Source organism: Coregonus clupeaformis, chromosome 26, assembly GCF_020615455.1.
Source record: "Coregonus clupeaformis isolate EN_2021a chromosome 26, ASM2061545v1, whole genome shotgun sequence".
NCBI lineage: Eukaryota > Metazoa > Chordata > Actinopteri > Salmoniformes > Salmonidae > Coregonus > Coregonus clupeaformis.
The window spans coordinates 40,507,768-40,530,598 of record NC_059217.1 but is presented as its reverse complement, the minus strand read 5'-3'; the positions used below and the strand labels follow the sequence as shown (position 1 = coordinate 40,530,598).

Genomic DNA, 22,831 nt, shown 5'->3' with positions numbered 1-22,831 from the left:
AGCACAACAGCTCCACTAGCCTTTCCTTCTCTGAATGTCTTATTATGTTTCACAAGCCATTTTGGCAACAAGACTTGAGCTTGGATACCTTGCTGTGTACAACTAGCCTACTAGACTTACTACCAGGGCTCAAATTCCATGGAACCCGCATTGCAGTATTTACGCAATAGCTCCTTTCCCGATGGTCAAATAAACAATATACAAAAAACTAGCTACCACTATCAGATAGACTTTCCTCAAAGGTAAATGCATCCAGTTTTCACAATAACAAGAGTCTGCATTGGCAGTAGTTTGTAGGCCTAGTAAACCAAAATAACCTGTGTAGGCTACTCATTACCCTTAAGATAATCGTTCTCATGGTTTCCCTAACCAAGCCCGCAGCAACAATGTTATATTTTTCTGGTCACATGACGTTTCAGGTGTTGATGATACAGTGTTTTGTAATGTCTGCAGTCCATGCTTAGCATCAGCTGGAGCTATGTAGTCCAATTCCTTAATAAAAACAGATGTTTCTCTGTCCTCTCCAAACCCTGAGGGGTTAGAACTTTCATTAACTCTGGGTGCACACACACACTCACACACACACACACACAGGAGCTGCAGTCATGAGATCATTAGACAGAATTAAGCTGAACATGCATTGACTGTGAGTGAGGACAAACCTATTATGGTAACAGCTTGAGATAAATGCAGTACATTCAATCTCAAACCTCACCTTTGTCAAAGATTATGAGTAGCCTACAAGTATGATTACAGAGCTAGATGCCTTACAGGTTTTGCAATTTCAAGAGCCAAGATCTCTTTCCATCTCAACGTGTTATCGAGTGACTCAATGTTATTTGTGGTTTTTGTGGTACATTTCGTACGCAACTGAACAGAGTTCAATGGAAATGTTAGGCTATAATTGCGTAAAACTGAGTACCCTAACAATCCCTTCAAACTAAATAACCCTCAAAACTAGGTAATATTCAGGGACTATTTATGATTGTATTTGGTATTTGGCACTAATAATTATAGACTACAGTACATTTAATTATCCATGCATCCAGAGGGGGACACTGTTGTCTTGTTTCTCAGCCCATTGACAGTGAGCCTACAGGCTACAGAGAAAGCCTAGAACAGCTAATACAACAGGAGTTCAACATTCAAAGACAGGGCGTTTTCAGAACAAGACTATTCTTGTAACTTGGATTGCGGGTGGCCTGATTCTAAATTGTGTCAGTGTTCAGGACAGGATGCTTGCACGATTGCTCACTGGTTGCTCTAAGACTGGCTGTTCAGGGACCGCCTGCAAATGATACGTGTCATCCACATCCACAGACAAAGCTCTCTGGGAAAGAGAGTCCACGCGCTAAATAATTCAAGTCCGTTCTCTTCGCTGTGAACAAGATGCCGGCCGTCCATACACTGCTTTTAGAAGAGGCTTTGCAGGACAGTCCTCAGGTGAGTCGATACTATGTTCATGTTATGTGCCGTTATTGAGAGGAAAGGTCTTGTAGGAGATGTCAAATTGGCTAAACCAGCTCCACTGTTGTAGGCTATTTACTCAACTCGACGATGACAGCTTTGAATTGCCTTATTGTTATGGAAATGTAGACTATTCCGCAGTTGCACACCCGCGAATTGGCTATGTATGCGATGCAAAGTTGATACAATGTGTCACAAGTCGTAGCTAATTGTTATCAGAAACAAATGTCGCCTACAATTTGCATAATGCTCGAGATTCGAGAAGGGCTTTCCCTGTCTAGTATGAGTAGTGACGTGATGAGTTGCGCATCGCCCGGTCTGTAGTTGGCTGTTGATAAAACAGTGTGCATCAGAACAACGAGTCGTTGTTTATTGTCACAGTCTTTTGTAGTGTAGACCATTATGTTTTGCGAATGACATGGATGATTTGTTTGACGGAAGTGTTCAAATATGTCGTTTTTGAAAAGACCCCGAGTTGGGGCCTGGGCCTATTTTACGGGCTGTTGTAGTTTTAACATCTTAACAGTTAATAACATCTTAATTGCACGTAGTGTAATACTACTTAATAACAGTTAGGTAAAGAGTCTTCTTGATATTTTCCACTTGCAGATACAACACATTTAGGATACATTTCTGTACGCTAGGCTTCACTGGCTCTTATGTTATAATAGGCTGTGTCAGAAAAATCGAGCATATTACATGCGCTTAAATTATTTTGTCTTCTTAAATATGTGTGTAGTTTACGACTGGGTCATGTGAGTTTAAATTCAACATATGCCTGCGGCTTATGTCTTGCTCTGCGTATTGCAGAATAGTTCATCCTATTCAAATCAAGGAATCAATTTGAGTGAGTCAGGGACTAGAAAGTCACGTTTCAAATGAGCATATTTATGAATAAAGGGGCTAGGCCTACAAATGGTGTAGATATAAATCTATACACACAATAAAGGTGTGTGCTTCTTTGCCTTACCCATGACAGTTTACCACACCACGCCTGTCTCCAGACAATTACAGTTGAATTACAGGTGAACAAACAGGCTAAAGGTCTTAAAAGCTTATCCCTAATTTGGCCTATGTCAGCGTTTTTCAATCGGTCTATTGTCTGGCTGGCTGTCTGGCTGGCTGCCTCCCTTCTGCTTGCCTGTTTATTCCATTGCCACATTGCCAGTCTCTGTCTGTCTGTCTGTCTGTCTGTCACTTGTCATAGGTTTCAGTGTGTCCTCTTCTCTACAGACTCGCTCCTTGCTCAGTGTGTTTGAGGAAGATGCAGGGACGCTCACAGACTACACCAACCAGCTGCTTCAGTCCATGCAGAGGGTGTATGGAGCCCAGGTAACACACACACGCATGCACACACATACAAAAGCCTGTGTCCAATCTAGAGTTGGGCGGTATCCAGATTTTCAAATTGTCATACCATCCTTCTCTCACCCTGGGATTTACAGTATTACCGGCTTAGTACACAAGGGGACGCATTGGGCATCTATTACCAGAATGCTAACAAAATTAGCACAAGTAATAAAGAATTTCCATGGAGGCTGCTAGCTAAATATGCTAACGAGCACAAACGAAAATTAAACACATTTTCATTTTTGGTGAGTTTGTACATTTTCAAGTGAATGTGAACGAGAGATATTGTGCAAATGAACAAAGTTGTGACTCATGCAGTACTGGCTCTGGAGCAGCATGTGTACAGGCTGTGTCTGTGTGGAGTCTGAAGTCGCTAGGGCAACAGGCCTGCCTGCTCTGCTCAGAGAAGAGGGGGGAGGAGCAGACAGGCTGAGAACGGAGAGGAGAAAAAAACGCAAGGAATTCAAGATAGCAGTGGCAGCTGTACAAATAACTCATCCAAAAGGGCTTTGACTTCTCAAACACGGCAGAAAGCTAACACAATATGATGCCCCGTCACCTTATTAATTCAGCCACTTACTTAGATAGCAAGTTAAATTAGGGGTTTTGTTAACGCATAATTCTGTAACGATGACGCTGGGAGTCGAGAAGCAGGTGCTGGTGGTAAGTTTAATAAAACAATGAACGATACAAAACAGGAGTAGCGTCTGGACATGAAACACATAATCAACACTGCCTGGGGAATGAACCTAAGGGAGTGACAGATATAGGGGAAGTAATCAGTGAAGTGATGGAGTCCAGGTGAGTCTCATGATGAGGCGCAGATGCACGTAATGATGGTTGTCAGAGCCAGTGATTAGTAAACTGGCGACGTCAAGCGCCGGAGAGGGGGAGCTAGATGTGACAAATTCAGTTTTTCACGCAGGAAATAAATATAAAACACATAACAAATATCTTCCTGCATTTTGTCAACGCATATCTAAAATGCTTCTTATTGTAATTTATGCTTGACATCAGACTTTTGTGTGTCACGATCTTCTTCTTGTGAGATATTGGACCAAGGCGCAGCGTGTGCAAAATACATCTCTTTATTTTGGAAGAGAGAAAAACACGAAACCGAACACTATCCAAAACTAACAAAACAACAAACGACCGTGAAGCTAAATAACGTAAGTGCACAGACAAGCAACAAACGTTCAACATAGACAATTACCCACAAACACATGATGCCCATGGCTGCCTTAAATATGGCTCCCAATTAGAGACAATAAACCACAGCTGTCTCCAATTGAGAACCAATCTAGGCAGCCATCAACATACAAACACCTAGACAAGACATTACCCCATTAAACCTACAAACCCCTAGACAAACCAAAACACATACTTCACCATGTCACACCCTGACCTAACTAAAATATTAATGAAAACAAAGATAACTAAGGCCAGGGTGTGACATAACCCCCTCTTAAGGTGCGAACTCCGGGCGCACCAGCATAAAGTCTAGGGGAGGGTCTGGGTGGGCGTCTGTCCACGGTGGCGGCTCTGGCACTGGCCGTGGTCCCCACCCCACCATAGTCACTACCCGCTTTCGTAGCCTCCTCCAAATGACCACCCTCCAACTTAACCCCACTGGATTAAGGGGCAGCACCGGACTAAGAGGCAGCACCGGACTAAGGGGCAGCACCGGACTAAGGGGCAGCACCAGGATAAGGGGCAGCACCGGGATAAGGGGCAGCACCGGGCTAAGGGGCAGCACCGGACTGAATGGCGGATCCTGGCTGGCTGGCTCTGGCGGATCCTGGCTGGACGGCTCATGGCTGGCTGACGGATCTGGCTGCTCATGGCTGGCTGACGGATCTGGCTGCTCGCGGCTGGCTGACGGATCTGGCTGCTCACGGCTGGCTGACGGATCTGGCTGCTCGTGGCTGGCTGACGGATCTGGCTGCTCATGGCTGGCTGACGGATCTGGCTGCTCATGGCTGGCTGACGGATCTGGCTGCTCATGGCTGGCTGACGGATCTGGCTGCTCATGGCTGGCTGACGGATCTGGCTGCTCATGGCTGGCTGACGGATCTGGCTGCTCATGGCTGGCGGAAGGCTCTGGCTGCTCCTGTCTGGCGGAAGGCTCTGGCTGATCCTGTCTGGCGGAAGGCTCTGGCTGCTCCTGTCTGGCGGAAGGCTTCGGCTGCTCCTGTCTGGCGGAAGGCTCTAGCGGCTCCTGTCTGGCGGAAGGCTTTAGCGGCTCCGGTCTGGCGGACGGCTCTGAAGGCTCATGGCAGACGGGCGGCTTAGCAGGCTCAGTACAGACGGGCAGTTCATGCAGCGCTTGGCAGACGGACAGTTCAGACGGCGTTGGGCAGACGGGCAGTTCAGGCGCCGTTGGGCAGACGGCAGACTCTGGCCGGCCGAGACGCACTATAGGCCTGGTGCGTGGTGCCGGAACTGGAGGTACCGGGCTGAGGACACGCATCTCAGGGCTAGTGCGATGAGAAGGAACAGGGCATGCTGGACCCTGGGGACGCACATAAGGCCTAGTGCGTGGTGCCGGAACTGGTGGTCCCGGGCTGAGGACACGCATCTCAGGGCTAGTGCGGGGAGCAGCAACAGGACGCACAGGACTCTGGGGACACACAGGAGGCTTGGTGCGTGGTGTAGGCACTGGTGGTACTGGGCTGGAGCGGGGAGGTGGCGCCGGAAATACCGGACCGTGCAGGCTTACTGGCTCCCTTGAGCACTGAGCCTGCCCAACCTTACCTGGTTGTATGCTCCCCGTCGCCCGACCAGTACGGGAAGGTGGAATAACCCGCACCGGGCTATGTAGGCGAACCGGGGACACCATGCGTAAGGCTGGTGCCATGTAAGCCGGCCAGAGGAGACGCACTGGTGGCCAGATGCGTTGGGCCGGCTTCATGACATCCGGCTCAACGCTCAATCTAGCCCGGCCGATACGTGGAGCTGGAATGTACCGAACCGGGCTATGCACGCGTACAGGAGACACCATGCGCTCTACTGCGTAACACGGTGTCTGCCCGTACTCTCGGTCTCCACGGTAAGTACAGGGAGTAGGCGCAGGTCTCCTACCTGACTTCGCCACACTCCCCTTAAGGCCCCCCCCAATAAATTTTTGGGTAGTACTCACGGGCTTCCAGCCTTGCCTCCGTGCTGCCTCCTCATATCGCCTCCTCTCGGCTTTAGCTGCCTCCAGCTCTTCACGAGGGAGGCGATACTCTCCCGGTTGTGCCCAAGGACCCTTTCCATCCAGTATCTCCTCCCATGTCCATGAATCCTGTGTAGGTGGGTCCTGTTGCCGCTTGACACGCAGCTTGGTCCTAGATTGGTGGGTAATTCTGTCACGATCTTCTTCTTGTGAGATATTGGACCAAGGCGCAGCGTGTGCAAAATACATCTCTTTATTTTGGAAGAGAGAAAAACACGAAACCGAACACTATCCAAAACTAACAAAACAACAAACGACCGTGAAGCTAAATAACGTAAGTGCACAGACAAGCAACAAACGTTCAACATAGACAATTACCCACAAACACATGATGCCCATGGCTGCCTTAAATATGGCTCCCAATTAGAGACAATAAACCACAGCTGTCTCCAATTGAGAACCAATCTAGGCAGCCATCAACATACAAACACCTAGACAAGACATTACCCCATTAAACCTACAAACCCCTAGACAAACCAAAACACATACTTCACCATGTCACACCCTGACCTAACTAAAATATTAATGAAAACAAAGATAACTAAGGCCAGGGTGTGACATTGTGCTTCAGTTGCACTTCTAAACTCTTATGAGAATTCACCAACGGGCATTCTATCAACAGACAGAGCTTCAACTGATGTGTAGCTTATTTTCTCCAGTACTTTTCTTGGTGTAGCCAGCCAATTTTTCTCAGGTAAAATGCAAGATTAACTTTAGGCAAAATATTAGGAAATGTAGCTGGCTACATTATTTATATGATAGGCCTGAACATTAGAAATATGATGGCCATGCATTGTTTGCATGTTTGCAAAAAATACCTTGCTTTTTCATTGTACGCTCATTTACTTGTGTGGCTGCCAGCCAAATAGCATTGATTTAAAATGATTTTTCTGCCAAATGTGTTGCACCAATGTATTTTCTGTGAAGGAAAACTATAGTTGCACGTCCCTGATCACTCTATTGAAGCAAAAAACCACTGTTGACTTCCAATATAAAACACGACCCCTGTCAATACACAGCTGGACTCACCTGCTCCCGCTTTCTCCTGTTGTGCTATTTACAAACAAACGTGTGACTGGCTCAACTGTGCTGGGGGAAAAAGTAAGCTTCATAATGTAAAATAATGTGACAGGTGAAATATGAATGCAATCCGCTTTATCTCCTAATGCATTGCACAAGTTGACTGCAGGTATTTACTTAAGAAATAGCTACAAATATTAAAATGTATTGAAAAACTTCAAAGAAATAGTTTGTACGGTATTGACAGTATTGAAAAACCATCCCATGTCTATTTCCGAATACCCATGTATAAGGTATATACGGTATACCACCAAAGCCTAGTCCAATCCAATTTGAAGAGTCATTGATTCTTTATGTGAGGATACAATGGCTTAGTTTTCATGATGTGTGCAGTTTCTGAGATGTAGTTTCCTGTAAGACAGGTCATCCAGAGGATAAACTGCTAATAACATCCCTTCCTGTGTTCTTCAGAGTGAGATGGGATTGGCTACAGAACAGCTGTCCAGACAGCTACTGGAATATGAGAAGCAAGTAAGTCTCATTGAGAATATTGAACAACACTCATGTACTTAACTGCAGTGTATTGCGATACGCCTGTTACCTAGCATTATTTCAGAAAGCATAAGACTACATTTATGAAGTTCTGTCCTTGAGCTGTTCTTGTCTATTAATGTTCTGTATTATGTCATTTTTTTAGTTTTGTGTGGACCCCAGGTAGAGTAGCTGCTGCTATAGCAACAGCCAATGGGGATCTAATAACTAAATAAGACTCAGCATTCTACCATTGGATTTGTTAGCATATTGGTCCTTGACAGGAGAGAGCAGCATGCCAGCAATTTGATGAGAATTTAGTATTTCTAACATCATAGTCTCAACGTTTATTTGGAATGTGCTAGATTCAGTGTTTTATGGCATTTTTAAGTCATGTTTTTTTCTTCAGAATTTTGCCCTTGGTAAAGGTGACGAGGAGGTGATCAGCACACTGCAGCAATTTGCAAAAACTGTGGGGGAGGTGAGGCTAGTGCATCTGTGCCTGTGTGTTTGTGTTACTGGGTTTGTGAGCATGCTGTTTACACAGGGAGTGTTGGTGTGCATATAGGAGTTTCTGGTCTGAGAAGAGTGAGTGAGTGAGTGTCAACGACAGTGTGTGAAAGTGCAACAGTCATGGAATATATGGAGGTGGAAAAAATATACAAGGCTTTCCCTTGTCATTACAACTGACACATTTCAACATTAGAGCATCCACCAGCTCTCTGTAGAGGCTATGGGGCCCAGGCTGCCAGAATGAGGGAGACCAGTGGCGGTACAGCCAGGTAGACAATCACTCTGGCTTTCCTGGAGGTGGAGGCGTAGTCTAGTGGTTAAGAGCGTTGGGCCAGTAACTGAAAGGTCGAATCCCCGAGCCGACTAGGTGAAAAATCTGCCGATGTGCCCTTGCGCAAGGCACTTAACCCTAATCGCTCCTGTCAATCGCTCTGGATAAAAGTGTCTGCTAAAATGTAAAAAATTACAGATGGACTGAGCCACAAGGGGTCCATGGGCCTGGCTGGCTAGCCTGTGCTGGAGAGGCATTAGAGCGGTCATTGTTTGCCCTTCTGGACTAACTACACAGGCCTAGAGAATGCATCCATCTCCCTGCAGATTACACCTAATCCTGCTCTGACCTTAGGTTCACATTACTGTAGGTGTTGGATACCACTGTGTGTTTACTTGATAGATGGTTTAGCACTTATCTGAATTTGGCTTCTTTAGATATGACTTGATAACGAAATTAACCAGTCCAAGTCAAGCACAGCCACATAGGGTATATGCTTTATATTGGTAACAAATTACAGGATGAAATTCATCTTCAGACCAAGAAAATGTGTTTTGACTGGTTCTCAATTGCACAATAGTGATTTGGCTGTGTGATGATCAGTCATTTTAATTAACTGCTTTTCAACTCACTTTTGAACCACAATCAATCAACCCCCTGCTGTTTTCAGAGATTACGGAAAAGCCAAGGGTGCCTCTGGATAATTTAATTGTCTCTCCTCCCAAGCTGAACACACTACACTCAGAGCTGGCCACTCAGATGGCTGACAGGATGATCTTTCCCATGATCCAGTTCAGAGAGAAGGACCTTACAGGTAGACACAAACACCTGCTCATCAGCCTGTTGCACTCATTTTGAATACAATTTGCATGTGATTGATTCTGGTTTTGTGATTTGTCATGGTTTTTGACACACTGAATCTCTATTTGACTTCTCAGAGATAAGCACATTGAGAGAAATATTTGGCATCGCTTCTGATGGTATGTATGGGTTTCTCAAATTTGATATGATTTTGTTTTGGAGTTGTTATAACACAGTAGCTGATCATCAGACTCATGTCCACTCCTTCCCCCTCACAGAGCACGAGGCTGCCATGGTCAAGTACAGCAGACTGCCCAAGAAGAAGGAGAATGAGAAGGTAGTGATGGGTACTGTATGAGATGTCTACTAGCCAAACCTCTAACAGTAGAACAATGCACTGGTAGTACCTGTTAAACTGGTACAATAGATTAAATTGCCTCATAATAGTTGAGAGGTCATGACATACGTTAGTTTAGAGATCATTTTGCTGTACTTAGCTCTCCCTCTGATTAGCTGGGTATTTGCGGGCGGCAGGTAGCCAAGCGGTTAAGAGTTTTGGGCCAGTAACCGAAAGGTCGCTGGTTCGAATCCCTGACTGGACTAGGCGAAAAATCTGTTGATGTGCCCTTGAGCAAGGTACTTTGTGTGTGTGTGATTAACTACTGTGTTATGGTGCAGGTGAAAGCAGAGTTGGTGGGGGAGGTGGCCTACTCCAGGAGGAAGCAGCACCAGGCCTCCATGCAGTATTACTGTGCCCTCAACGCCCTGCAGTACCGCAAGAGAGTGGCCATGCTGGAGCCCATGCTAGGTTACACACAGGCCCAGGTACCAACACACACCCAAACCCCCATTGCAAGTCGTTAACCCAATATCAACACACTCTTTACTCCTACTGCAATAAACCAGGACACCACATATTGCTGTGGTCCTACAGCAAGTCAGAACTGGAGAAGCAATGAATGTATTTTCTCTTTGTGTCTCTCTCAGATCAACTTCTATAAGAAAGGCATAGATCTAGTTTCAAAGAAAATGGACAGCTTCCTGGCCTCAGTGTCCAGCATGACACAAAATATCCAGGCTCAGTTGGACTCGGAGGCTGAGGCCATGCGTATGACCCAGAGAGAGCTTCTCTCCATGGAGGACACGGTCTACATGCCTGACCGCGACCCCGCCCCTGTCAACCGCACGCTCATACAGAAGGCAGGCTACCTCAACATCAGGAAGTAAGGCTCTGTTTGATTAGGTTAAATTCAGTCTTTCAATATCTTGCATTCAAGGGTGATTTAATTCAACTCAGTCCTTCATTCAATGCTCTTTTATTAAATTTGGTGTGTCAGTGTTCGATGTCTTCTCCTTGTTTGATGTTTTCAGGCTATAGCTGGATGTGTTAAATTGTGAACGAATGTGACAGCATTGTCTGCAGTTCTTGTTTTTATTCCGTATCAAAGGAAACTTGAATGAATGCGTCAAACTACAATTACAATTTGTCTCAAAGTTAAACTTTTTGTACTTCAGTGAAGACAATTTGTATGTCAGCCCTGGCAAGGTGGGCTGTCAGCTACGGTTATAGTTAAATATAAGAAGAGAAACTTGTCTTGAGGTAGAATTGCAGAACTAACGTTGTGATTTAGTAAAGTGTCAGAACTGTCAAATACAGTCTTTTCCTCATATACATCGTCAATCTTTGACAAATGTCTGCAGCACAAAATAAAAGGTTCTGCAGAATGCCATTTTATTTAATGACACATCTGTCTCAAATGCTTGTCAAACGCAGCTATGCCGAAATATAATTTGTTCTCCCCTTTTTTAATGGACAAATCTGAGTCATACAAAAAGTTTTTGGATTTGAGCTCTTAGCACTTTCTGAGTGCTTTTAGATTTCCGATTGAGATGTTTAGTTCTATTAGCTGAGTCATGGAGACGGCAGCTGCTCCAACCCTGTGAACTGGGTTGTGTTCACTAGGAACTAAACGGAAGCAAACGGGCCTTCAGGACTACCTGAACGATTGTTTTCGTTTTAGGTTGCAAAAGTTTTTCCTATGTTTTTCTATGGTGTGCAGTAATGAATACAAGCCTTTTCTGCAGTAAGACGGGCCTAGTCACCACAGCCTGGGACCGGCTTTACTTCTTCACCCAGGGAGGGAACCTCATGTGCCAGCCGCGAGGGGCAGTGGCAGGGGGTATGGTGCTGGACCTGGATAACAGCTCTGTCATGGCCGTAGAGTGCGAGGACAGACGCTACTGTTTTCAGATCACCTCCCCCAACGGTAAAACGTATGTACGCTAAATATTCACACTTCCTCCTCACCAAGACCTTCACTGGTCACACACAGATTTGTGAGGAAGACTTGTTATGACCCTACAAAAAGTGTTGTGTTTTAATTTTGTTGCAGGTCAATGATTTTACAAGCAGAGAGCAAAAGGGAATATGAGGAAGTATGTATCATATCAGTCAAATATGTTGTACCTGTTTGTTTCATAGGTTTCTTTCATCCATGTGTTAAAATCCATTTTTACAATTTCATTCCTGAAAGTTATTCTTGCCTGCCTGTCACAAGCTGCGTTAGAGGAGCTATTTGAAATCTCTGATGTTTGTTGAGCAATGGCTATGAGTTTAATACTTTCCTTTGTTTCTCATCTCAAGTGGATTTGCACTTTGAACAATATTTCCCGACAGATCTACCTGACTGACAACCCTGAGGTACAGTATATATACTCTCTCTAATCAAATCAAGTGAAATAAGTAGTAAATCAGTAGTATTTCATAGCACTTGAAAGAAGTCACAATTAATAAATCAATATTATGTTGTGTGTGATAAGGCGAAGACACATTCTTTTTTTACACCAAGCCCATTCTATCTGAGTAGCAGCAGGGCACTGTGATTGACTGATACAGGACAGGATGTTTCCGGAGTCCAGTCTAGCCCTAGAGACTTTGCAGGGGGCTGATTATGCTCCTGTCTGGTCTGTTTTTAGCACATTTCCTGATTGTTTTAGAGATGATTGTGCTCCCATGGGATATGTCTAAACTGGGATATGGTGTTTTACAGATCTTAATTTGATCACTCTTTTGTTACTGTGTATTTTACTGCACAGCAGGAAATGCAAACTTGTAGTGTATTTTAGTTTTTAAACGTTTCTAAAGTCTGTAATTTTCACTTTGAAATTTCCGACTTGATTTGCACTAAAGAAAAATGTATCAACCCCTACAAAAATGTCCATTCATTATAATCCACATAATAATTCAAATGTCCTGTTGCTGCAGACTAAAAGGCTCTATCTACTGTATACTGTGTGTGTATGCATGCTTGTGGGTGCATATGTGTGCGTGCACCAGCAGGTTCTGCATGTTCAGAAGTATGCTTTGCCATAAATTGAATACATAAACAAATGCATCGTCTGTTCTGTTACTTCGTCTCTGACCTCATGGCTCCCTAGTGCCCGTGGGTAATTTGTTTATTCCAAACAAACCAGGAAGCAACTCTGGCAAGATGCAAACAACTGATGGGTTAGTGTAAGGTCAAGTACTGCTTCCAATTGATACTTTTCATAGGCCTATATGGTGTACATAGCCTGTCATGTATTATGTAAGACTTATATTACTCTATTGATGACGGTGAAGAAGGTTGGTTTGATCCCAGAGGTCTTCTATACCTGCCTCAAACTAAATAATGTTCCCAATAGAATTAGCCAAACTACGCTCTCTTGTGGCACCATGTGTTAGTCACAGAGCATAACGTTAGGACTTTTATCATTATTACAGTGTAATGACAGAAACTGCACCCTGTTCCCCTCTTTAGGCAGTGGCCATCAGACTGAACCAGACAGCCATTCAGGCGGTCACTCCCATCACCAGCTTTGAGAAGAGAGGAGAGGGCTCGCCCAACCCAGACAGGTTAGCCTCAATCATGTGGAGGAAACATCTTGATTTTCCTGGATTTCCCCAAGAGGAAAATAAAGAATATCTGCATGTTATTTCAGGAATTCTCGCGAGTACACTCGCACTCATCATTTTAAATTTATTTTTTCCCTTCCTCTCTCTTCATTTCCCTCCCTCTCTTTGCAGGGCTAAGCCAGGTGGGATGCAGTCCTCTAGCGGTGCGTCCCAGAAGACCTCCAGTGCTCCTGAGCCAGAGGACCTGATAGTTCCCGGGACACCCATCCAGTTTGACATCATGCTGCCTGCATCGGAGTTCCAGGACCAGAACAGGACCGGAGGGAGGTAAGATCGACACCACAGGGCTGGTGTGTCAGAACCATTTATTGTACTCTGATTTGTACAATAATAGCTCAACTGGGTTTAATTGTGTGTGTTTCTTCCCTGACAGGCGTACAAACCCTTTCGGAGAAACAGACGATGACTGCTCCCCTGAAAGCGACGGTAGGAGTGTCTCCAATCCAGTTTTCATTGGTACTGTACTCTTTATGCACTACATATCCCCTGATCCTCTCTGTCTCCTGATGTGTGTGCGTGTCTGTGTAGACTCCCTGCTGCAGCAGGTGTTTGCGGTGCGGTTCCTGGGCTCCATGGCAGTGCGTTCGGGACAATCCCAGGAGGTGATCTATGAGGCCATGAGACAGGTGCTGGCGGCCAGAGCCATCCACAACATCTTCAAAACCACAGAGTCCCATCTCATGGTCACCAGCAGTAGTCTCAGGTACAATAACAGGTCAAACGGCAGACCCATGATAGTGCTTAGAGAGTTTAACCTTGCCACTGTGCTTCTGCTAGCTATGTTGATTTATTGTGTTCTCTCTTTTGTTATCTTTACCACAGGTTGATTGACCCCCAGACACAAGTCACAAGAATCAGTGTAAGGGCCTGAAAAATGTAACCTTAGTAGGCTGCGTTTACACAGGCAGCCCAATTCTGTATTTCTTCCACTAACTGGTCTTTTGACCAATCAGATCAGCTCTGAAAAATTATGTGATTGGTCAAAAGAACAATTACTGGAAAAAATATCAGAATTGGGCTGCCTGTGTAAACGCAGCCGTATACTGTAGTTATCAGTGTAATGTTGTCTGTTCGCTAGTGCTTCACTCCTGGTGATAGCACTAAGGTTTCAGAATGAATGAATCCCTATTGGTCCTGCTCTCTCTCCTCTTCCTCCCCCACAGTTCCAGCTACAGGAGGTGACCCAGTTTGCGGCCCACCAGGAGAACGGCAGGCTGATGGGCTTCGTGGTGGAGGGGCGAGACTGGAGCGAGGGGGACGAGGAGGGAGAGCCCTCCTTTAGTGCATTTGTCTTCGAGAGCAACACAGAGGGGGAGAAGGTAGGCATCTTAACACACATTCATGTGCTGGGCTCACTAGGGCACAAAGCCTTCAGTCAGTGACTTTACTTGTCCTTTATTTGCCATGGGTTCATCTGTTTCACAATGTAATTTGCGTCATATCTTTATTCACAGATATGTTACACAATAAGCTTGGGGAAGGATATTATAGAGGCAAAGAAGGTATGTTTTTAAATCAATCTCAATTTATGAATTCTCAATCTAACCCACTAATATGCATCTGAATCTCTGTGTCGGTCTGTCTGTCTGTGTGTGTAAAGGACCCAGAGGCTCTAGCCCAGCTGTTGAAGAACATGCCTCTGACCAACGAGGGCAAGTTCCTCCTGCTGAACAGCGAGACGGGCAACACGGCTAACGGAGGAGCACCGGATGAGGAGGAGTCTGAGGCCTAGCCAGGCCCAGTGGAGGGTTTGAGGTTCCCCCACCAAGCACGTCCTCATGTGGGGTTGAGGTGTTCTCATGAGCCCTTCCCCTGGCTCTAGTCTGGTACTACCTGTTCACCACTTGACCAGAAAAAAACCCTGGGTCTATATGGTGTATATCTTATGACCACTAGAGTGAGGTAAAGGTACAGGTACTTATACAAAGGGACAATGTTTAGGTTTAATATTTCATTAATTCACTCCTTTTCACTGGTGGAATTAATATCCTCAGCCACCCTGTCAGTTTAAACTGGGACCTCCAACACTAATACATTTACATTTCATAACTTTGAGTTTAGTGGTACCATTGTGTCTGTGCTGCTGTATAAGTATTGTGTTGAGATGGATGGCCATGACATCTTACTTTTCAGCAGCACTTAATGACATTATTATCTATCATTCCTATAGGACAATATTGCACACCCAAGGTTTCTATTTAATCAAAGGCTTGATTTCTGTAGTAGAATGCACTAACGTCAGATATTGTCCGGCAGCATTCTGAAGTAAGGTGTTAGGCCTCGATTAAATCAGATCGAGCATTAACCCACGTTGGCCGACATCCGCATAGCGTGTTGGATAACTTGGAACGCGGCTGCATAACGCGGCTGCATGGGATTTGTCAGATATAAAGTCAGGTGTGGCGTTGTTGCATCCAATGGCAGTGTCTGCGCTAAGGTAACGCAAGGAGACGCTTGTGGATTTGACAGCTGTAACGCAGTTCCACCTCAGACGCAGTCAAAACATGTGCTATGCAGATGTCGGCTAGCGCAGATCTGATAGAATTAAGGGCTAGATTCTATTGGCTTCATAGAATCTGCAAATCTAAACAAAACACTAAAGGCAAAGGGGAAACACATGCATTGCATTTTCCTTCGCACAGGCATTGCATTCCTGCGTGTGTATTCTCTTAGCCCTGATAACCTGCAATACTAAATGTCATGTATGTGCGGTTTCTGAAGGTGAGATGTTTTTGTATTGTGGAATAATAACGGTAATAGGTCAAAGCTCGACTTTGCGTGGACCGCGAGGTCATTCAGTGTTGACCAAGGTGTTTGCTTGCATGCCGAGATGATGAAAACAGCTTTTACAGAGTTTTGTCTGAGTGTAGGTGAGTTTTTCTTAGTCGGTCAGTTCCCTCCTTTTCCCTCAAGGGCTTTCATGACATTCTGTTTAAATGGCTGTGTCTATAGACAGAGTGGGTTTTGCATTCCTGCATTGTTTACTCACTAAACCATGAAGGAGTCATTTTAGGGGCAAATCCTAATTTCTACGTAAATCTAATTTTTACTTAGTCATGCATTGATGTCGATGGGAGACGAAGGGAACATTTGACTTAAATGGAAGTTAGGATTCGCCCCCTAGAGAGGATCCATCTTCTTTAATCGTCCTTAGTGTATGCCCTTCATGTTGCTGTAACTCCCCTCTACTTTCTAAGTAAAATGCACTGTCAGGGAAAATATACACAAGCCATCTGGAAAATGGACAAAAAGTGGCAAGTGCATTGCTCTCCTTTCCTGGAATTTCTCTTTTGTAAATTACCTTTGGTTGTATATGACAGTATGTTCACTTCCCATAAGGCTTTACACTCCATTTCCTAAAAGGAAATGTTAACATGCAATCTTTAATAAATATAAGTTACATTTTCTTATTCCCTTAAAAGTGGTTTTTATTTATACACAGGGTTTGATAAATGTGGTGGATAGTAGAGGAGGGGCACCGGAGCTTTGGGGAGTGTTGTTACATTTGGCATCAGCGTGTAGGGGAGTTGGAAGGTTGTAATCACTACCTTTGATAGTGTACAGCATTGTGGACAGGGGACATCATACTGCAACTGCACGGTGAGGCACATTGAAGCTGTCGAACAAGTTGTTGGAGGTACATTTAAAAATGTAAATACAATACTGGATATTTTTTGTCAAATATCAAGCCACAAACATACATTACTACCACATTGCAATGGGTGTAGGGAGAGAGATTTGTACACATGTACATAATAAAACATTCAACGTATCATTAGTTTCTATACACATACAGTGGGGAAAAAAAGTATTTAGTCAGCCACCAATTGTGCAAGTTCTCCCACTTAAAAAGATGAGAGAGGCCTGTAATTTTCATCATAGGTACACGTCAACTATGACAGACAAAATGAGAAAAAAAATTCCAGAAAATCACATTGTAGGATTTTTAATGAATTTATTGGCATATGATGGTGGAAAATAAGTATTTGGTCAATAACAAAAGTTTCTCAATACTTTGTTATATACCCTTTGTTGGCAATGACACAGGTCAAACGTTTTCTGTAAGTCTTCACAAGGTTTTCACACACTGTTGCTGGTATTTTGGCCCATTCCTCCATGCAGATCTCCTCTAGAGCAGTGATGTTTTGGGGCTGTCGCTGGGCAACACAGACTTTCAACTCCCTCCAAAGATTTTCTATGGGGTTGAGATCTGGAGACTGGCTAGGCCACTCCAGGACCTTGAAATGCTTCTTACGAAGCCACTCCTTCGTTGCCCGGGCGGTGTGTTTGGGATCATTGTCATGCTGAAAGACCCAGCCACGTTTCATCTTCAATGCCCTTGCTGATGGAAGGAGGGTTTCACTCAAAATCTCACGATACATGGCCCCATTCATTCTTTCCTTTACACGGATCAGTCGTCCTGGTCCCTTTGCAGAAAAACAGCCCCAAAGCATGATGTTTCCAACCCCATGCTTCACAGTAGGTATGGTGTTCTTTGGATGCAACTCAGCATTCTTTGTCCTCCAAACATGACAAGTTGAGTTTTTACCAAAAAAGTTATATTTTGGTTTCATCTGACCATATGACATTCTCCCAATCCTCTTCTGGATCATCCAAATGCACTTCAGACGGGCCTGGACATGTACTGGCTTAAGCAGGGGGACACGTCTCGCACTGCAGGATTTGAGTCCCTGGCGGCGTAGTGTGTTACTGATGGTAGGCTTTGTTACTTTGGTCCCAGCTCTCTGCAGGTCATTCACTAGGTCCCCCCGTGTGGTTCTGGGATTTTTGCTCACCGTTCTTGTGATCATTTTGACCCCACGGGGTGAGATCTTGCGTGGAGCCCCAGATCGAGGGAGATTATCAGTGGTCTTGTATGTCTTCCATTTCCTAATAATTGCTCCCACAGTTGATTTCTTCAAACCAAGCTGCTTACCTATTGCAGATTCAGTCTTCCCAGCCTGGTGCAGGTCTACAATTTTGTTTCTGGTGTCCTTTGACAGCTCTTTGGTCTTGGCCATTGTGGAGTTTGGAGTGTGACTGTTTGAGGTTGTGGACAGGTGTCTTTTATACTGATAACAAGTTCAAACAGGTGCCATTAATACAGGTAACGAGTGGAGGACAGAGGAGCCTCTTAAAGAAGAAGTAACAGGTCTGTGAGAGCCAGAAATCTTGCTTGTTTGTAGGTGACCAAATACTTATTTTCCACCATAATTTGCAAATAAATTCATTAAAAATCCTACAATGGGATTTTCTGGAATTTTTTTTCTCAATTTGTCTGTCATAGTTGACGTGTACCTATGATGAAAATTACAGGCCTCTCTCATCTTTTTAAGTGGGAGAACTTGCACAATTGGTGGCTGACTAAATACTTTTTTTCCCCACTGTATATACACTGAACAAAAATATAAACGCAACATGCAACAATTTCTACGATTTTACTAAGTTACAGTTCATATGAGGAAATCCATCAATTTAAATAAATTCACTAGGCCCTAATCTAAGGATTTCACATGACTGGGAATACAGATATACATCTGTTCGTCACAGATACCTAAAAAAAAATGGGCCTCAGGATATCGTCATGTTATGTTTATATTTTGGTTCAGTGTACATAAGGGCAATAAGACACCTAGGCCTAGTTTGATTATCTACAACACACAGGCACACACACACAGCGTTCCACACGTACTTTCAGGAGTCTTTGTAGTAGTTGTTGATGTGGTGCGGGTAGTCCTCCCAGTGAGGCTGATATCCTCGGTTCTCCAGCTTGGTCACCACTGAGGAGACACCACCGAGACAGAGATATTTGTCATTTGCCTGACTGGTTAAAGGGGTTACTGACATGAGACTTTTCAGAGAGCGGAAGTACGGAAAATGGGCCTAAAACATGAAGTTGTTTTTACTCTACCCAGTTACAAACTAACAACTGCAACAAGAGGTGCTCAGGAATAAGGGCTTCTAGATGTTGATTTGGAATTGAACACATCATCTCCTCCAGATAGAAACTCCCCTCTACTCTCATCAGAAAGGTCACCAGAGGTCAGTGAGGCTTTAACCCTGTCCTTACCTTTAAAGAGGAAGTGGGAGTAGTATTTGAAGGTGTTGTATGACTTCTGCATGGCGATGAAGCTTGGATGCACTGCCTCCCCTTGCTGGTTGTCCCAGGGCTGTGCTATCAGCTGGGCCCGGAACTTCAGGATCAGACTGAAGATGCTGTGGATGAGGTTCATGCCTTCTCTGTCAACAGACCCCTGGGAGGGGAAGAGAGGAAAAGGATACAGAATGTCGAGTTCATATAGGCTTCATATTGAGTTAAAGATAACCTGTTGAGAGCAGGCTGAGTTCAAAGTTTAGAGTAGGATTCATGTATAGTGTGTGTCTAACCTGGAGATGGCGACGCAACCACACACACATCATTTAATGGGTTACTTTTGAGTGGTGGCATATGACTGGAGCTATAGAATAAAGAAAACCTGCACATGAGATATGCTGCTCCCAAGCGGTGTGGTGCTTGTTGTATTAAAGCGCTTGAGACCAGCAGTATGCCTTTCTTCAGGGCTTTCTTTCCTTTCTTTAGGGCTTTCTTTCTTTAGGCATTATTTCAAGGGTTCTACTTCAGAGATGGAGCTCTTACCGGTCCTCGAGGTGGAACTAGATGTCCCGGAGGCTCCACACCATGTTTTAGCTACAGCAGGAAGGAAAAGAGACGGTTGTACTTGTTCATACAGCTGTCTGTGATGATGATGTTCAACGGCCAGTCCACCTGAGAGACAGAAGGGAGGGAGAGAGAGAAGGAGGGACTACATCACAATTTGAGGGATGTAAGCAATCTACTGCACACACACACACACAGGCTCCCTCATACACTCTGGCCTCTGACCTTGTGGCGTAGCTCCAGGCAGTTGAGTGTCGGGGGTGTGAGGGTGGAAGGTCTCAGGGAGGAAGCGCAGGGCGAAGGTGAAGTTAGGGGCCAGGGAACTGTCTCCATGGAGACTGTACTAGAGATCCTTACTCAGGACCAGAGCAGTCAACAGCTCCCCAGGAGTCTGACCACTGCCCATCTGACGAGACAAGAACACACACGTGGGTTAGATATGGAAACACCACTGACAAAACACAGACACACACACAAAACAGAGGCTGACAGAAAAAGCATAGCAAATACACACCCAGGCAAAATGCACACAGGTACAAAATATACACATACAGACAAAACACACACCAAGGCATATGACAGCTGCATTTTACATTCTCAAAGATCAGGTCGCTGAGAGACTGGGCAAACTACCCATCCTCCATCAGCAGGAAGTGCCTGACGGCCTTAAAATGCCTCTCACACCCAGCTTGACGAAGAAATAGTCCACCACCACCTTGTTCACCAAGGACACACTGAGGGGGAGAGAGAGAGGAGTGGGGTTAACAGGAGTACGAAATAGTCAGTGCTAAGCGCACAAATAGAGAGATGTTGACTTGTTCTGACTCACTGTGTGATGAGTGGGGTGGTGACAGAGGGTTTCATGAGGGGGGACAGAGAGACCATCCCACTGAGCTGCACCACCGTGGCGTCTGTGGCCCTGCGACGCGACAGGTCCACCGGGAGGCCCCAGGGGACCCACATCACCTGCTGCAGGGGGTGAAACCCTGGCGCCAACGCTGTAGAGGAAACAGCGCACAAAGACAGACACATGGTGAGATTCTACTTCAAAATATGTGTAAAATACATTTCTGGTTACTTCACTAAAATAGCTTAAAAATGAATAGACGACCACTGTTAATTTCCTGGGCAACTTTAGACTAGAGCAGTCCATTCCTGATACCGTATGATGCAATGGCCTTTTATCCTTTTGATTTGCTCACCTCCTGCATTCTCTCTCCTCCGTTATCTCTCACCTCCTGCATCCTCTCTCCTGCGTTATCTCTCACCTCCTGCGTCCTCTCCTCCGTTATCTCTCACCTCCTTTTGAAAAATGTCAAAGTTAATCGAGGAGAGTTGGCGAGGAGAGTGAATGTGGATGAAATGAGATTGCTCGAAATGAGACGGTCCTTCTCCACTCACGGGTCATTAGGCTAATGACGTTTACAGGGGTGGATCCCAAAATAAATGTGTAAAGTGATAAAAACTAAGTAAGTTAGTTGTGCAATAAGTTTTATAGATTAAACAATAAGTAGCATATTGTTTTTAAACATCCATGTTTTTCTCTGACAAAACAAAAGCTGATTCAAAGGGGGTGTGGCAGATTTCAAAACTCTTCTGCAGTAGGATACACATGAGGATCTTCGATGAAAGATGGCTATCGAGGAGAGGAGGAAACTTCCATTTGCCTATTAACGAATTGACTCAACCACTTATCGGTTTCCAGGAGGAGAGAGGACGGAGGATGGTCTTTTGCCCAAACGAGAACCTCCCAGTGACTTGAGACTGTCATGAATGTGTGCACTATACCAGCCTTTCTCAAATCTCTCCTCAGGAAACCCCAGCCATTCCACGTATTTAATCTATTCCAGAGCTAGCACACCTGATTCAACTTGTCAGCTAATCATCAAGTCAGGGCTCGCCAACCCTGTTCCTGGAGAGCTACCATCCTGTAGGTTTTCACTCCAATGCTAATCTAGCACACCTGATTCTAATAATTAGCTGTTTGATAAGCTGAACCAGGTTAGTTAAAACTGGGGTTGGAGTGAAAACCTACAGGAGGGTAGCTCTCCAGGAACTGGGTTGGAGACCCCTGTTCAGAGCCAAGCCCGCTGCCCAGGACGAGATGCCCTCAGCCAGCCGCTGCTGCTCCAGGGTCCTGTGGTCGTATTCATTACCAGTCTCCGTCACCACACAGCCCACTCTCAAGGCAGAGTCTGAGCTGTGGCCGTAGGTACTGCCAAGGATGGGGGAGGGTAGAGGATTTACACCCGACACCACAGCCCATGCCCAGGGTGGAGTCTGAGGATTGTCCGAAGTTGCTGCCGGGAAGAGGAGCTCAAAGGGATTCAATCCCAGATATCACGCATCCTCTGCCCATGGCTGAATCTGAAGAGTGTCCATAGTCACTTCCTGGTATCGGAGACGGAAGGTTTACCATTCCTGACACCACACTTCCTGGTATCAGAGAAGGAAGGGTTAACATTCCTGACACCACACACCTGACTCCTCTACTTGGAAGTGAATTTGGACACTTCTCAGATTCAACCCTGTGTGGAGGAGCATGAAGGGGTTCAACCCTAGAGACTACACACCCTCCTCCCATTGTGGAGTCTGAGGAATGACCGTAGGTACTTCCAGGTAGAGGTGATGGGAGAGCTTCACTCCCTGACACAACACTCCTACAGTATACTTAGGGGGACCTAGGGGGATGTGGGGGTGAGCCACGTCAGGCTGTACTGCGGGTCTCCAGCGAGGTCTAGCCAGGGCCAGGACCGGGGCCGTCACTTCCTCAAAGGGACTGTAGGAGTTACTGATGTCATAGCCTATGGGTTTGAGAGGAGCGGGAGCTTCAGGGAGGTAGGACCCAATCTCCTGCAGGGCTGGTCCACCTGCTGGCTGTTGGGCGGCTTGGGCAGGAAGTCATTGATGTCAATATCGTCTGAGATGAGGGCGTGGTGGAGAAAGGCCTGGGTTGGCTCCCCTGACTGATGCTTACAGGGCTATGTCCAAGACAGGGATGGGAACAGTGAGGTAAGGGCAGAGAGCATAAATCACACACACTCAGTC

General features: G+C 45.3%; 2 protein-coding genes across 2 annotated transcripts; one reads left to right on the top strand and one right to left on the bottom strand.

Moving 5' to 3' along the window:
* The first annotated feature begins 1,115 nt into the window (after positions 1 to 1,115).
* On the top strand, positions 1,116 to 16,531 carry LOC121540379 (DCC-interacting protein 13-beta). The gene is made up of 20 exons (XM_041849220.2): positions 1,116 to 1,443; positions 2,701 to 2,799; positions 7,526 to 7,585; positions 7,995 to 8,066; positions 9,096 to 9,183; positions 9,308 to 9,349; positions 9,449 to 9,507; positions 9,849 to 9,995; positions 10,158 to 10,393; positions 11,256 to 11,444; positions 11,564 to 11,606; positions 11,815 to 11,871; positions 12,971 to 13,065; positions 13,237 to 13,392; positions 13,499 to 13,551; positions 13,654 to 13,828; positions 13,948 to 13,984; positions 14,289 to 14,444; positions 14,580 to 14,627; positions 14,726 to 16,531. Exons 1-20 carry the CDS (start codon positions 1,390 to 1,392, stop codon positions 14,855 to 14,857), a joined length of 1,998 nt encoding a protein of 665 aa, XP_041705154.1. The 5' UTR covers positions 1,116 to 1,389; the 3' UTR covers positions 14,858 to 16,531.
* Positions 16,532 to 18,819: 2,288 nt separating this feature from the next.
* Positions 18,820 to 20,146, bottom strand: LOC121539844 (gamma-tubulin complex component 6-like). The gene is made up of 4 exons (XM_041848499.1): positions 20,009 to 20,146; positions 19,763 to 19,928; positions 19,196 to 19,379; positions 18,820 to 18,905 (listed from the first exon to the last, which is right to left on the bottom strand). Exons 3-4 carry the CDS (start codon positions 19,356 to 19,358, stop codon positions 18,820 to 18,822), a joined length of 249 nt encoding a protein of 82 aa, XP_041704433.1. The 5' UTR covers positions 19,359 to 19,379; positions 19,763 to 19,928; positions 20,009 to 20,146.
* Between the last annotated feature and the right edge of the window lie 2,685 nt (positions 20,147 to 22,831).